This window comes from Mauremys mutica, chromosome 12, assembly GCF_020497125.1.
Source record: "Mauremys mutica isolate MM-2020 ecotype Southern chromosome 12, ASM2049712v1, whole genome shotgun sequence".
NCBI classification, from domain to species: domain Eukaryota; kingdom Metazoa; phylum Chordata; order Testudines; family Geoemydidae; genus Mauremys; species Mauremys mutica.
In genome coordinates this window covers 2,575,298-2,591,220 of record NC_059083.1, presented here as the reverse complement: position 1 = coordinate 2,591,220, position 15,923 = coordinate 2,575,298, and the positions used below count along the sequence as shown (strand labels likewise).

At 66.3% G+C, this 15,923-nt stretch overlaps 2 protein-coding genes across 3 annotated transcripts in view; one reads left to right on the top strand and one right to left on the bottom strand.

Annotated features, from left to right (window-relative positions):
- LOC123345793 (endothelial zinc finger protein induced by tumor necrosis factor alpha-like) overlaps positions 1–15,923 on the top strand; it is a 1,203,704-nt gene that overhangs the window by 929,387 nt on the left and 258,394 nt on the right. The window lies entirely within an intron of this gene.
- TNXB (tenascin XB) overlaps positions 4,029–15,923 on the bottom strand; it is a 94,759-nt gene continuing 82,864 nt past the window's right edge. For both annotated transcript variants that reach the window (XM_044983765.1, XM_044983766.1), the window contains 9 exons: positions 15,461–15,580; positions 15,135–15,278; positions 14,631–14,761; positions 14,311–14,443; positions 13,594–13,745; positions 7,604–7,700; positions 6,695–6,856; positions 5,227–5,390; positions 4,029–4,677 (listed from right to left, as the gene is read on the bottom strand). In XM_044983765.1, the coding sequence (XP_044839700.1) occupies positions 4,597–4,677; positions 5,227–5,390; positions 6,695–6,856; positions 7,604–7,700; positions 13,594–13,745; positions 14,311–14,443; positions 14,631–14,761; positions 15,135–15,278; positions 15,461–15,580 (1,184 nt within the window). In that variant the 3' untranslated portion in view covers positions 4,029–4,596. The remainder of the gene's footprint in view (positions 4,678–5,226; positions 5,391–6,694; positions 6,857–7,603; positions 7,701–13,593; positions 13,746–14,310; positions 14,444–14,630; positions 14,762–15,134; positions 15,279–15,460; positions 15,581–15,923) is intronic.

The window sequence follows — 15,923 nt, the reverse complement described above, 5'->3', positions numbered from 1 at the left end:
TGGTCAACCGGCCGCTGAGGGCATCCCAAGACCCCCCACCCCTAGGCCTAGGGGGAGGGGGAGGAGGAGCGCAGCTACCGAGGGCACCGTGACCCCCCCGGCCAGCAGGGGATCGGCCCGGTGAAGCTCCCCCCCCAGCCGGGGATCGGCCCGGCGACGCTCGGCCTCCGTGGAGCGCAGGCGGCTGGACTTGGAGAGAGAGATACAACTGATGGAGATGGAGGACCGGCAGAAGCAGCGTGAATTCGAGGAGAGGGAGAAGGAGAAGCAACGCGAATACGAGGAAAGGGAGCAGCAGCGCAAACATGAGCTGGCCCTGGCCCAGCTGAAAAGCAGGGAGGCCCCGGCTGCGGTGAGTGAGGGGGGGCCCAAGCCTACAAAGAGCTTTGATAAGAGCTTCCTGGCCCGGCGTAAGGAGGGGGAGGACATAGACACCTTCCTGACGGCCTTTGAGAATGCCTGCGAGCTGCACCAGGTTGACCCCGCAGACAGGATCCGGCGCCTCACCCCCTTACTGGACTCCACCGCCGTGGAGGTGTACAGCCGAATGAGAGGGGAGGAGGCGCGGGACTACAACCTGTTCAAAGAGGCCCTGCTCCGCGAGTTTGGGCTGACCCCGGAGATGTACCGGAAGAGGTTCCGGAGTCAACGTAAGACCCGGGAGGTCACATACCTGCAACTGGTCAACCGGGCGCAGGGGTACGCCCGCAAGTGGACAGCTGGGGCCGAAACTATAGAGGACCTGCTTGACCTAGTCGTACTGGAGCACCTGTATGCGCAGTGCCCATCCGACCTGAAGCGGTGGTTGATGGACCAGAAGCCGGAGAACCCGCAGCACGCAGGCCGGCTGGCCGACCAATACATGGACAGTCGGGCAGGGGATGGCAGGGAGGAGTCTCGAGGGAGCAGGCCTGCCTCAACGCAGAGAGAGAGTCACCACGGGACCTCCCAGCGGGGCCCTATGGAGAACCCCCACAAAAGGGGAACGTCCAGCGTCAGATCCACCCGACCCCCGCGAGGGGACCCACGAGACATGGGCTGCTTCCACTGTGGCCAACAAGGCCACATACGGGCCCAGTGCCCCAAGCTCAGAGACAGACCGAGCAGACCAACCCGCAGAGGGTTGACTGGGTAAAGACCCAATCGGAGGAGGGGCAACATGCCCAAGAGAGGGGGGCTGGCAGCGTCCCACCTGGGAAGGAGGGAGGAGGGCCCCAGGTCAGCGCCCCTGGGGGGCTGGATGCTCCGGACACAAGGTTCTGCTACAGGGTGGCCATGGGGCTGCCCCTCCGGAAACAGTGCCTCGTTCCCCTGGAGGTGGATGGGAAGAAGGTCACTGGGTACTGGGACACAGGCGCAAAGGTGACGCTGGCCCGGCCCGAGGTGGTGGGCCTAAATCGGATGGTGCCTGATACGTACCTGACCCTGATGGGCGTGAGCGGGACCCCATTCAAGGTGCCCGTGGCGAGGGTGCACCTGAAGTGGGGGGTCAAGGAGGGCCCCAAGGATGTGGGGGTACACCCCCATTTACCCACAGAGGTGCTAATGGGGGGGGACCTCGAGACCTGGCCCGGCAATACCCGGGGTGCCCTGGTCGTGACCCGTAGTCAGAGTCGGCGCAGGGCTCTGCACCCTGACAACGGGGAAAGTGCTCTGCCCGAGTGCCTGGCGGGGAGGGAACGCCCAGAGACACGACCCAGAGAGGCTGCGGCCTCAGACCCAGCCGGTGAGAGAGAGCAGGGCCCCATCCCTGTCCCAGCTGCTGAGTTCCAGGCCGAGGTGCAGAAGGATCCCTCCTTGCAGAAGCCCAGGGACCAGGCTGACCTCAATGCAGCGCAGACCATGAGGAGAGGTTGCAAGGAGAGGTTCCTGTGGGAGAAGGGGTTCCTGTACCGAGAATGGGCTCCCCCCGGGGAGGTGGAGTCATGGGGGATTAGGAGGCAGCTGGTGGTTCCCCAGAAGTTTCGCCACAAGCTCCTGTACTTGGCCCATGACATCCCCCTTTTCGGGTTACCGGGAAGACTGCCCAGGACCTGGAAAGGGAGGTCAGGGACATGCTGGCTTTAGGGGTGATCCAGCCGTCCGCCAGCCCCTGGGCCTCCCCAGTGGTGCTGGTCCCCAAGAAGGACGGGTCGATCCGGTTCTGCGTGGACTATCGGAAGCTTAATGCCATCACCGTATCTGATGCCTACCCCATGCCCAGGCCTGACGAGCTCCTAGACAAGCTGGGAGGCGCTCGGTACCTCACCACCATGGATCTTACAAAGGGCTACTGGCAAGTGCCGCTGGACGCAGATGCCAGGCTGAAATCGGCCTTCATCACCCCCCTGGGGCTCTATGAGTTTCTGACCCTGCCCTTTGGCCTCAAGGGAGCGCCGGCCACCTTCCAGCGCCTGGTGGATCAGCTACTGAGGGGGATGGAGAGTTTTGCTGTGGCGTATATTGATGACATCTGCGTCTTCAGCCAGACCTGGGAGGACCACGTGCTCCAGGTTAGACAAGTGCTGGACCGACTCCGGGAGGCGGGGTTAACCGTAAAGGCTGAGAAGTGCAAGGTGGGGATGGCTGAAGTATCTTACCTGGGCCATCGGGTGGGGAGCGGCTGCCTAAAGCCGGAACCGGCCAAGGTGGAGGCGATCAGAGACTGGCCCGCTCCCCAGACCAAAAAGCAGGTCCAGGCCTTTATTGGGATGGCGGGGTACTATCGAAGGTTCGTGCCCCACTTTAGTGCCATAGCCGCCCCATCACTGAGCTGTGCAAGAAGGGGAAGCCAGACAAGGTGGTCTGGACCGAGCAGTGCCAGGAGGCTCTCCAGGCGCTGAAGGAGGCTCTGCTCAGAGGCCCAGTTCTGGCAAACCCAGATTTTGACAAGCCTTTATGGTGTTTACCGACGCCTCCGACATGGGCCTGGGGGCGGTGTTGATGCAGGAGGATGAAAAGCGGGAGAGACACCCCATCGTGTACCTGAGCAAGAAGTTGCTGCCCCGGGAGCAGAACTACGCGGCCATCGAGAAGGAATGCCTGGCCATGGGGTGGGCCCTGAAGAAACTGGAGCCATATCTCTTTGGGCGCCACTTCACCGTGTACACCGACCACTCTCCCCTGACCTGGCTGCACCAGATGAAAGGAGCCAACGCCAAGCTCCTGAGGTGGAGCCTGCTCCTGCAGGACTATGACATGGACGTGGTCCACGTGAAGGGAAGCGCCAACCTGATAGCGGACGCGCTGTCCCGGAGAGGGGGCCCCGAACTTCCCCGGGTCACTGGGCAGTGACCCCGCTCAGTTCAGTCTCGGAGGGGGGAGAGGTGTGATGGAGCAGGGAGTGTCTGTGTGCTTGGTAGGCAGAGACAGGTATGCAGCTGTAACATGAGCTAGGCCTGGGGGAGGGGAGGTGACACCTCTGCCCAGGGGCTAGACAAAGGAAAGGGGCTGAGGGGGAGGGTTGGGTCAGTCTTGGGTTGGGGAGCTGGGTGGTGGGTTTTCAGGGGATCCTAGGCTGGGATCCAAGCACCCTGAACCCCCCAGAAAGGCCAGATCGAGGGGTCCTGGCTCTGAACACAAGCTGGGCTGTATCCTGTGTTCCTGTTGTTCAATAAACCTTCTGTTTTACTCGCTGGCTGAGAGTCACTGTGAGACCGGGAAGAGGGGTGCAGGGCCGGACTCCCCCACACTTCGTGACACCCCGTAACTCCCAGCGACCTCCCCCCAGTGACCCTCTGGCCACCCTGAACCGCCAGTGAGCCCCCAACCCCCATTGTCCCCCATCCACTCTGTGCCCCAGGGACCCCCACCAACCCCCAAGCCCCTCACAGTCCCCATCCCCCACACACTCCTGCATCCCTCCAGGCCGTGGGGAGCCCCCCCGTCCTCCCCCGCCCGACACCTAGCCCCATCCCTGTCCTCCCCCGCCCCATCCTCCCCTGCCCGACACCTAGCCCCACCCCTGTCCTCCTCCACCCCCATCCTCCCCCACCCCACACCTATCCCCACCCCAACAGGTTCTCACTCGCTGGGGTTTTTTTGTAACATTTTCAGCTGTTTTTTTATATATAAACTATATCGCTCAATAGACTCTGTACAGCCCCCTGCAAACCCCCTTAACTCTGCCCTCCCCAGATTTCCCGGCAAACCCCCTTAACTCTGCCCCCCAACGTCCTTGCCCATCCGGGCTGTGTCAGTCAGAATAAAGGTGCTTTGGGTGCATCCGTCTCCGTCGCTCCACCAGGGGTGGGGTCACGGGTCCCCTGCTTGGGGAGGGGACAGGGGAGCCCCAGAGGAGCTGGGGGTCAGGATTCCTGGGTTCCATCTTCCCCGCCCCGGCTGGATTGGGCTGCTCCCTCCAGCCTGGGCCTGCTGCACTGTGGGGAGCAGGGACCCCGCAGGGGTGTGTGGGAGGGGCTAGGTGAGCTGGGGGGGTATGGAGGGAATTAAGCATTGGGGGGGCTCTGTGGGGAAGGGGGGTCCCTAGGGGGGAGGGGTGGGTGGAAGGGCCCCCTGGGGGGGTCTCCTCGTGACGCCCCGGCTCCCCCTGGTGGCGCCCGGTGGTGCTGCGCTCTCCCGCTCCCTCGCGTCCGTCTGTCGGTCCGTCCGGCCGCCTCAGCCCCGCCGCGGCCGCAGCTTCATCTCGGTGAAGGGGATGGAGAACTCGAAGCCTTTCCAGTTAAACCAGTTCACGCCCTGGGGGGGGCAGAAAAGGGGGGTGAGAGACCCCCCCAGCATGGCCCCTCCCCGTAACGGCTGTAATAGCGCTGGGCGCAAGCCGTGACTCAGTTTCCCCACTGGTTTGGACTTGCTGGATGGGAAGGAGTTAAATCCCCCCCCCGGGGATGGGCCAACCCAGGAGTCCTGGCTCCCTGCCCCCCCCCGCCGTGTGAGAACCCAGGCGTCCTGCCCCCACCGCTGGGCGAGAACCCAGGCGTCCCGTCCCCCCCAAGCCGGGCGAGAACCCAGGCGTCCCGCCCCCCGCTGCCAGGAGAGAACTCAGGCATCCCGCCCCCCCCGCCGTTGGGCGAGAACCCAGGCGTCCTGCCCCCCGCTGCCAGGAGAGAACTCAGGCATCCCGCCCCCCCCGCCACTGGGCGAGAACCCAGGCGTCCCCCGCCCCCCCCGCCCCCCCCGCCGCTGGGCGAGAACCCAGGCGTCCTGCCCCCCGCTGCCAGGAGAGAACTCAGGCATCCCGCCCCCCCCCACCGCTGGGCGAGAACCCAGGCGTCCGGGCGGCCGTACCTGGTGGTCCCGGCGGCTGCCGTAGAGCCCGTTGAGGTTGGCGTAGTGGCAGTTGCGGTACCACCAGGCCCCGCGGTAGGACACCGCGCAGGGGATCAGCAGCCGGTTCGGGTCCCGGTCCCGGGTCGAGAAGACGCTGCCCGAGTGGTAGCTCAGCGCGTCGCCTGGGGGGGGCGGCAGGGAGTGAGGGGGGGCCAGCACCCCTCCCCCAACCACCGCCAGGACACGGACCCCCCAGGACACAGACACCCCCCCCGTCCCCCCAGACCCCACCCCTCCCCCAACCACCGCCAGGACACGGACCCCCACTGTCCCCCCACACCTCTCCCAGCCCCCCTCCCCCAACCACCGCCAGAACCCTGACCCCCTGTGGTCCCCGCAGCCCCGCCCCAGCCCCCCTGTCCCCCCCAACATAGCTACCCCCACTGTCCCCCCAGCCCCCCTCCCCCAACCACCGCCAGGACATGTCCCCCCAGGACACAGAGACCCCACCCCCTGTCCCCCCAGACCCCTCCCCCAACCACCGCCAGGACATGTCCCCCCAGGACACAGAGACCCCACCCCTGTCCCCCCAGACCCCTCCCCCAACCACCGCCAGGACATGTCCCCCCAGGACACAGAGACCCCACCCCCTGTCCCCCCAGACCCCACCCCTCCCCCAACCACCGCCAGGACACGGACCCCCACTGTCCCCCCACACCTCTCCCAGCCCCCCTCCCCCAACCACCGCCAGAACCCTGACCCCCTGTGGTCCCCGCAGCCCCGCCCCAGCCCCCCTGTCCCCCCCAACATAGCTACCCCCACTGTCCCCCCAGCCCCCCTCCCCCAACCACCGCCAGGACATGTCCCCCCAGGACACAGAGACCCCACCCCCTGTCCCCCCAGACCCCTCCCCCAACCACCGCCAGGACATGTCCCCCCAGGACACAGAGACCCCACCCCCTGTCCCCCCAGACCCCTCCCCCAACCACCGCCAGGACATGTCCCCCCAGGACACAGAGACCCCACCCCCTGTCCCCCCAGACCCCACCCCTCCCCCAACCACCGCCAGGACACGGACCCCCACTGTCCCCCCACACCTCTCCCAGCCCCCTCCCCCAACCACCGCCAGAACCCTGACCCCCTGTGGTCCCCGCAGCCCCGCCCCAGCCCCCCTGTCCCCCCCAACATAGCTACCCCCACTGTCCCCCCAGCCCCCCTCCCCCAACCACCGCCAGGACATGTCCCCCCAGGACACAGACACCCCACCCCCTGTCCCCCCAGACCCCACCCCTCCCCCAACCACCCCAAGAACAAGGACCTCCCACTGCCATCCCCAGACCCCAGCCACCCCCCCACTGACCCCCCCAACATAGCAACCCCCACTGTACCCCCAGCCCCCCCCAACCACCCCAAGGACACGGACCCCCTGTGGTCCCCCCCAGCCCCCAGCCATCCCCCAACATAGCCCCCCTGCTGTCCCCCTCACCGGCCGTGCCGCGGTAGCTGCCCAGGTGCAGGCGATAATGCTCGCTGGGGGGGTCCACCCGGAACCGCTGGTACTGGGCGAACGCGGCCTCGGCGCCGGCCCGGAGATCCACCCGCAGCTCCTGCTCCCCCGCGGCCGTCAGCTCGTGCAGGGCGTCGTTACCTGGGGACAGGACGCCTGGGTTCTCTCCCTGGCTCAGCGGGGGGAGGGGTCTGGGGATGGCAGGGCCGCCCAGACGCCTGGGTTCTCACCCTGCTCTGCGGGGGAGCGGGGGCTGGGGGATGGCAGGGCAGCCCCGGACGCCTGGGTTCTCTCCACGCTCCGCCGGGGGCAGCCCGGACGCCTGGGTTCTCACCCTGCTCTGCGGGGGAGCGGGGGCTGGGGGATGGCAGGGCAGCCCCGGACGCCTGGGTTCTCTCCACGCTCTGCCGGGGGCAGCCCGGACGCCTGGGTTCTATCCCAGCTCTGGGAGGGGAGTGGGATCTGGTGGGTTAGAGCAGGGGGAATTGGGAGCCAGGACTCCTGGGTTCTCTCCCTGGCTCGGCAGGGGGAGGGGTCTGGGGGATGGCAGGGCAGCCCAGGACGCCTGGGTTCTCTCCCTGGCTCGGCGGGGGGAGGGGTCTGGGGATGGCAGGGCCGCCCAGACGCCTGGGTTCTCACCCTGCTCTGCGGGGGAGCGGGGGCTGGGGGATGGCAGGGCAGCCCCGGACGCCTGGGTTCTATCCACACTCTGCCGGGGGCAGCCCGGACGCCTGGGTTCTATCCCAGCTCTGGGAGGGGAGTGGGATCTGGTGGGTTAGAGCAGGGGGAACTGGGAGCCAGGACGCCTGGGTTCTCTCCCTGGCTCGGCGGGGGGAGGGGTCTGGGGATGGCAGGGCCGCCCGGACGCCTGGGTTCTCAGTCACTCACCCAGCCAGAACTCCTGGGATCGGTTCCCGAAGCCCTGGGCATAGTCCTGCCAGTCGCGCCAGAAATCCGTCTCGCCGTTCATGCGCCGCTGGAACACCTGGGGGAGTCCGGGGGGGGGTGTCTGTCACGGGGTGTGGGGGAGTCTGGCCCTGCACCCCTCTCCTGAACTCACGGTGACTCTCAGCCAGCCAGTAAAACAGAAGGTTTATTGAACAACAGGAACACAGGATACAGCCCAGCTTGGATTCAGAACCAGGGCCCCTCAATCTGGCCGTTCTGGGGGGGGGTTCAGGGTGCCTGGATCCCAGCTTAGGATCCCCTGAAACCCACCACCCAGCTCCCAAAACCAAAAACTGATTCCACTTCCCCCCTCCCTTTGTCTAGCTACAGCCAGAGGTGAGACCTCCCCTCCCCCAGCCAGGCTCATGTTACAGCTGCAGACCTGTCTCTGCCTACCAAGCACAGAGACAGTCCCTGCTCTCACCTACTAGCCACACAAACCTCCCTATTCCATCACACCTCTCCCCCCTCCGAGACTGAACTGAGCGGGGTCACTGTCCAGTGACCCGGGGAAGTTCGGGGCCCCCTCTCCGGGACAGCGCATCCGCTATCAGGTTGGCGCTTCCCTTCACGTGGACCACGTCCATGTCATAGTCCTGCAGGAGCAGGCTCCACCTCAGGAGCTTGGCGTTGGCTCCTTTCATCTGGTGCAGCCAGGTCAGGGGAGAGTGGTCGGTGCACACGGTGAAGTGGCGCCCAAAGAGATAGGGCTCCAGTTTCTTCAGGGCCCACACCATGGCCAGGCATTCCTTCTCGATGGCCGCGTAGCTCTGCTCCCGGGGTAGCAACTTCTTGCTCAGGTACACGATGGGGTGTCTCTCCCCGTTTTCATCCTCCTGCATCAACACCGCCCCCAGGCCCGTGTCTGAGGCGTCGGTAAACACCATAAAGGGCTTGTCAAAGTTTGGGTTTGCCAGAACTGGGCCTCTGAGCAGAGCCTCCTTCAGCGCCTGGAGAGCCTCCTGGCACTGCTCGGTCCAGACCACCTTGTCCGGCTTCCCCTTCTTGCACAGCTCAGTGATGGGGGCGGCTATGGCACTAAAGTGGGGCACGAACCTCCGATAGTACCCCGCCATCCCGATAAAGGCCTGGACCTGCTTTTTGGTCTGGGGAGCGGGCCAGTCTCTGATCGCCTCCACCTTGGCCGGTTCCGGCTTTAGGCAGCCGCTCCCCACCCGATGGCCCAGGTAAGATACTTCAGCCATCCCCACCTTGCACTTCTCAGCCTTTACGGTTAACCCAGCCTCCCGGAGTCGGTCCAGCACTTGTCTAACCTGGGACACGTGGTCCTCCCAGGTCTGGCTGAAGACGCAGATGTCATCAATATACGCCACAGCAAAACTCTCCATCCCCCTCAGTAGCTGATCCACCAGGCGCTGGAAGGTGGCCGGTGCTCCCTTGAGGCCGAAGGGCAGGGTCAGAAACTCATAGAGCCCCAGGGGAGTGATGAAGGCCGATTTCAGCCTGGCATCTGCGTCCAGCGGCACTTGCCAGTAGCCCTTTGTAAGATCCATGGTGGTGAGGTACCGAGCGCCTCCCAGCTTGTCTAGGAGCTCGTCAGGCCTTGGCATGGGGTAGGCATCAGATACGGTGATGGCATTGAGCTTTCGATAGTCCACGCAGAACCGGATCGACCCGTCCTTCTTGGGGACCAGCACCACTGGGGAGGCCCAGGGGCTGGCGGACGGCTGGATCACCCCTAAAGCCAGCATGTCCCTGACCTCCCTTTCCAGGTCCTGGGCAGTCTTCCCGGTAACCCGAAAAGGGGAGCAGCGTATCGGGGTGTGTGTCCCAGTCTCCACCCGGTGGACGGTCAAATTAGTGCGTCCAGGCTGGTTGGAAAACAGCTGTCGGTACAGTTGCAGCACCCCTCTGATCTCAGCATGCTGAGCCGGGGTCAGCTGATCTGAGAGGGGAATCGCCTCCAGGGGGGAACCAGCCTTTGTCCCTGGGAATAGATCCACTAGAGGGTCATCCCCCGGCTCCTCCCACTGGCCACACACGGCCAACACCATATTCCCCCGGTCATAATATGGCTTCATCATATTCACATGGTACACCCGGCAGTGATGAGCCCGGTTCGACAGCTCCACCACATAGTTTACCTCATTTAGCTGCTTGACAACCTTGAAGGGCCCTTCCCAGGCAGCCTGGAGTTTGTTTTTCCTCACGGGGATGAGAACCATCACTTGGTCCCCGGTGGCGAAGGCGCGGGCCCGCGCCGTGCGGTCGTACCAGACCTTCTGCTTCCTCTGGGCTCGGGCCAGATTCTCCCTGGCCAGGCCCATGAGCTCGGTAAGTCTTTCCCGGAAGGTCAGGACATACTCCACCACCGACTCTCCATCGGGAGCGGCCTTCCCCTCCCATTCGTCTCTCATCAGGTCCAGGGGCCCCCTTACCCGCCTTCCATATAACAGTTCGAACGGCGAGAACCCAGTAGACTCCTGGGGTACCTCCCTGTACGCAAACAGCAGGTGAGGTAAGTACTTGTCCCAGTCCTGTGGGTGCTGGTGCATGAATGTTTTTAGCATCATCTTTAGCGTCCCGTTGAACCTCTCCACCAGCCCGTTGGTCTGGGGGTGGTACGCTGAGGCCCAGCTGGGTCGGACCCCACATTTCTCCCACAGGGACTGGAGCAGGTCCGACATGAAGTTGGACCCCTGGTCCGTTAAGACTTCCTGGGGGAACCCCACCCGGCTGAAAATGGTCAGCAGCGCATCCGCCACGGTGGCTGCTTCGGTAGAGGACAAGGCCACCGCCTCGGGGTATCGAGTGGCAAAATCTACCACCACCAAGATGTATTTCTTTCCTGACCGGGTCGCCTTGCTGAGAGGCCCCACCATGTCCATGGCCACCTTCTGGAAAGGCTCTTCTATGATGGGTAAAGGCCTCAGAGCTGCTTTCCCCTTGTCCCGGGCCTTCCCCACCCGCTGGCAGGGGTCACAGGATTGGCAGTACTGCCGGACATGGGTAAAGACCCCAGGCCAGTAAAAGTTCTGTAGCAGCCTCTGCCTGGTGCGCCGGATTCCCTGGTGCCCTGCGAGGGGGATGTCATGGGCCAGGTACAAGAGCTTGTGGCGAAACTTCTGGGGAACCACCAGCTGCCTCCTAATCCCCCATGCCTCCACCTCCCCGGGGGGAGCCCATTCCCGGTACAGGAACCCCTTCTCCCACAGGAACCTCTCCTTGCAACCTCTCCTCATGGTCTGCGCTGCATTGAGGTCAGCCCGGTCCCTGGGCTTCTGCAAGGAGGGATCCTTCTGCACCTCGGCCTGGAACTCAGCAGCTGGGACAGGGATGGGGACCTGCTCTCTCTCACCGGCTGGGTCTGAGGCCGCAGCCTCTCTGGGTCGTGTCTCTGGGCGTTCCCTCCCCGCCAGGCACTCGGGCAGAGTACTTTCCCCGTTGTCAGGGTGCAGAGCCCTGCGCCGACTCTGACTACGGGTCACAATCAGGGTACCCTGGGTATTGCCGGGCCAGGTCTCGAGGTCCCCCCCCATTAGCACCTCTGTGGGCAAATGGGAGTGCACTCCCACATCCTTGGGGCCCTCCTTGACCCCCCACTTCAGGTGCACCCTCGCCACGGGTACCTTGAATGGGGTCCCGCTCACGCCCATCAGGGACAGGTAGGTATCAGGCACCATCCGATTTAGGCCCACCACCTCGGGCCGGGCCAGCGTCACTTCTGCGCCTGTGTCCCAGTACCCAGTGACCTTCTTCCCATCCACCTCCAGGGGAACCAGGCACTGTTTCCGGAGGGGCAGCCCCATGGCCACCCTGTAGCAGCCCCTTGGGACCGGAGCATCCAGCCCCCCAGGGGCGCTGACCTGGGGCCCTCCTCCCTCCTCCCCAGGTGGGACGCTGCCAGCCCCCCTCTCCTGGGCACGTTGCCCCTCCTCCGATTGGGTCTGTACCCAGTCAACCCTCGGCGGGTTGGGTCTGCTCGGTCTGTCTCTGAGCTTGGGGCACTGGGCCCGTATGTGGCCTTGTTGGCCACAGTGGAAGCAGCCCATGTCTCGTGGGTCCCCTCGAGGGGGTCGGGTGGATCTGACGCTGGACGTTCCCCTTTTTTGGGGGTTCTCCATAGGGCCCCGCTGGGAGGTCCCGTGGTGACTCTCTCTCTGCGTTGAGGCAGGCCTGCTCCCTCGAGACTCCTCCCTGCCATCCCCCGCCCGATTGTCCATGTATTGGTCGGCCAGCCGGCCTGCGTGCTGCGGGTTCTCCGGCTTCTGGTCCATCAGCCACTGCTTCAGGTCAGCTGGGCACTGATCATACAGGTGCTCCAGTACGACTAGGTCAAGCAGGTCCTCTCTAGTTTGGGCCCCGGCTGTCCACTTGCGGGCGTACCCCTGCGCCCGGTTGACCAGTTGCAGATATGTGCCCTCCCGGGTCTTACGTTGACCCCGGAACCTCTTCCGGTACATCTCCGGGGTCAGCCCAAACTCGCGGAGCAGGGCCTCTTTGAACAGGTTGTAGTCCCGCGCCTCCTCCCCTCTCATTCGGCTGTACACCTCCACGGCGGTGGAGTCCAGTAAGGGGGTGAGGCGCCGGATCCTGTCTGCAGGGGCAACCTGGTGCAGCTCGCAGGCATTCTCAAAGGCCGTCAGGAAGGTGTCTATGTCCTCCCCCTCCTTACGCGGGGCCAGGAAGTTCGTATCGAAGCTCTTTGTAGGCTTGGGCCCCCCCTCACTCACCGCAGCCGGGGCCTCCCTATTGTTCAGCTGGGCCATGGCCAGCTCATGACTGCGCTGCTGCTCCTTCTCATCGTATTCCCGTTGCTTCTGCCGGTCCTCCATCTCCATCTCCTTCAGTTTGATCTCTCTCTCCAAGTCCAGCCGCCTGCGCTCCACGGAGGCCGAGCGTCGCCGGGACGATCCCCTGCTGGCCGGGGGGGTCACGGTGCCCTCCGTAGCTGGGCTCCTCCTCCCCCTCCCCCTAGGCCTAGGGGTGGGGGGTCTCGAGGAGCCCTCACCTGCCGACTGGCCACTCCCAGCGGGGACAGACACTGGTGCCTGCGCTGCATCTGCCCGGCTGCTTCCCTCAGAGACAGGGACCGGTTCATCCCTGCGATCTCTCTCCTCCAGCCGGGCAATCAGCTGGGCCTTGGTGAGCTTCCCACAGTGCAGCCCCCTCTGCTTGCACAGCTCCACCAGCTCACACTTGCGCTTCTGGGAATACATCTTCCTGCTGGCCACTCGCAGGCTGGGGTGCTCGCCGCTCCCCACGGGTTCCAGGGGGACCCCTAGTGTGCCAGTCCTTGAGCTCACCACCTCTCTGCCAGGGTCGAGCTGCAGACTCCTCCGCCCCTGGGATCGCTCGCTGTGATCCCCCGGGGGACCCTGTTACTGCAAAGTCCTTCTCTCTGGCCACACACTCCCAGGGGTTAATCGCCCCTTCGTTTTACTGCTCCCCAGTCACTTACTGCAGGAAGCGCCGTCCACGGGGTGCCGCCGATCCCACCGCTGCCACCAGTTGTCACGGGGTGTGGGGGAGTCTGGCCCTGCACCCCTCTCCTGAACTCACGGTGACTCTCAGCCAGCCAGTAAAACAGAAGGTTTATTGAACAACAGGAACACAGGATACAGCCCAGCTTGGATTCAGAACCAGGGCCCCTCAATCTGGCCGTTCTGGGGGGGGGTTCAGGGTGCCTGGATCCCAGCTTAGGATCCCCTGAAACCCACCACCCTGCTCCCAAAACCAAAAACTGATTCCACTCCCCCCTCCCTTTGTCTAGCTACAGCCAGAGGTGAGACCTCCCCTCCCCCAGCCAGGCTCATGTTACAGCTGCAGACCTGTCTCTGCCTACCAAGCACAGAGACAGTCCCTGCTCTCACCTACTAGCCACACAAATCTCCCTATTCCATCACAGGGTCAGAGACAGACCTCGGCCCCGCTCCCCCCGCCAGCCCGCGCTGCCCCCCCGCACTCACCAGCCAGCCGCCCCCGTCAGTCTCCATGTCGCAGAACACCAGCAGGGGGCGCTGCCTGTCGCCCCCCAGGTAGATGGTCACCTCGCGGGAGGGGCCCGGCCCGTTCAGCTGCTCCTCCGCGCAGTCCCGGGGGAAGGGGTAGCTCAGCCAGACTGCCAGGGGCGGAGAGGAGAGGATGGAACCCAGGAGTCCGGGATCTCGGCCCCACCCCCTCCAACCACCAGCCCCTACCCCCCTCCCCGAGCCGGGAGAGAACCCAGGAGTCCTGGCTCCCAGCCCACCACCAGCCCCCACTCCCCTCCCCGAGCTGGGGAGAGAACCCAGGAGTCCTGGCTCCCAGCCCCCCCTGCTCTGACCCACCAGCCCCCACTCCCCTCCCAGAGCCGGGGAGAGAACCCAGGAGTCCTGGCTCCCAGCCCCCATTCCCCTCCCCGAGCTGGGGACAGAACCCAGGAGTCCTGGCTCCCAGCCTCCCACCAGCCCCCACTCCCTTCCCCGAGCCGGGAGAGAACCCCGGAGAACCCCAGCCCCCCACCAGCCCCCACCCCCCTCCCAGAGCCGGGAGAGAACCCAGGAGTCCTGGCTCCCAGCCCCCCACCAGCCCCCTCCCCCCTCCCCGAGCCGGGAGAGAACCCAGGAGTCCTGGCTCCCAGCCCCCCACCAGCCCCCAGCCCCCTCCCCGAGCTGGGGAGAGAACCCAGGCGTCCTGCGGCTCACCGGTGTTGAAGGAGGTGGCGATGGGGGTGCTGGGGCGGCCCCCCCGGATCGCCTGCACCCGGACCTGGTAGCGGCTGGACGGGGTCAGGTTGCTCAGCTGGTGGGAGGCGGCGTCGGCGCCCAGGGGGATCTCCTGGGGGGGGGAGAGGGAGTGAGTGGGGGGGGGTGGGAGCAGCGATGGGTCTGGGGGGGACTCCTGGCTCCACAGACGAGGATGTGGCGGGAGCCGGGGGGAGGGGCATTGGGGGGGTTGTAGGAGGTGCTGGGGGATGGGGGGATGGGGGGCCCGGATGGGGGAGGGGCTGGGGGGTCCCCGGTACCTGCGTTTGGCCGGAGGGCGTCTCGTAGCTCAGCAGGTAGCCGGCGGGGGGGACGCGGGGGGGGGTCCAGGAGAGCCGGGCGCTGCGGGGGGTCACCTCGGTGGCTCGCAGGTCCCGGGGGGCGTCCAGCCCTGGGGGAGGGGAGAGTGAAACAGGGACCCCCCCTCAACTCCCCCCCACCCCATTCCCTTCTCCCTGCCGCCCCCCCTCCTCCCCCCTCCCTCCCCCTGCTGCCCCACCCCTCGCCCTTCCCCCCCTTCCTCCCCCGCCCCCTGCTTCCCCCACCCCTCCCCCTGCCGCCCCCACTCCTTCCCCCACCCTCCCCTGCTTCCCCCACCCCTGCCTGTGACCCCCCCCTGCCGGCCCCACTCCTTCCCCTCCCTCCCCCTGCTGCCCCACCCCTCGCCCTTCCCCCCCTCCTTCCTCCCCCCGACCTCCTCCGCCCCCCTGCTTCCCCCCCCGCCTGTGACCCCCCTGCTGCCCCCCCTCCCCGCCCCCCCGTACCGGTGGTGAAGGTGGCGCTGGCGGGGGAGCTGCGGTTCCCCCCCGTCACCCCGTGGACGCTGACCAGATACTCGGTGTCCAGCCGCAGCCCGGCCAGGGGGTGCTCGGCCCGGTCCCCGGGGAGCCGCAGCGTCACCGAGGGGCCTGGGGGGAGAGCTGGGGTGAGGGGGGTGATGAGGTCGTGGGGCGCCGGGGGGGGCAAAGGGGCCGGGCCGGGCGAGGGGCGACCGGGCCGCAGGGAGGCGACAGCCCAGTGCCCCGGAGCCGCCCGCGGGGGAGGGGAGGGGAGGGGCGGGGGGGGCGCCCTGCCCTGCCCCCGCGCTCACCCTGGGGGGGCCCGTAGCTCAGCTCGTAGCTCTGGACCGGGGCCCGGGGCGGGCGCCAGCGCAGCAGGGCCGCGGTGTCGGCGACGTTGACGGCGCGTAGATCCGAGGGGCCGTCGGGGACTGCGGAGAGAGCGCGGAGCGTCAGGGAGAGCAGCCCCCGAGGGGACCCAGGTGTCCGGCCGACGGGGGGGCGGAATCCAGGCATCCAGAGGGGTGGCAAGGGGACAGGACCCAGCGATCCAGGTGGCAGGGTGTGGCACTTGCCCTGCATGGGAAGGGAGGGGACCCAGGGCAGGGGAAGGGACCCAGGCGTCCGGCGCTGGCCCCAGGGCAGGGGAAGGGACCCAGGCATCTGGCCAGTGGCCCCAGGGCAGTGGCGGAACCCAGGCGTCCGGCGCTGGCCCCGGGGCAGGGAGGGGACCCAGGCGACCGGCGCTGGCCCCGGGGCAGGGGAAGGGACCCA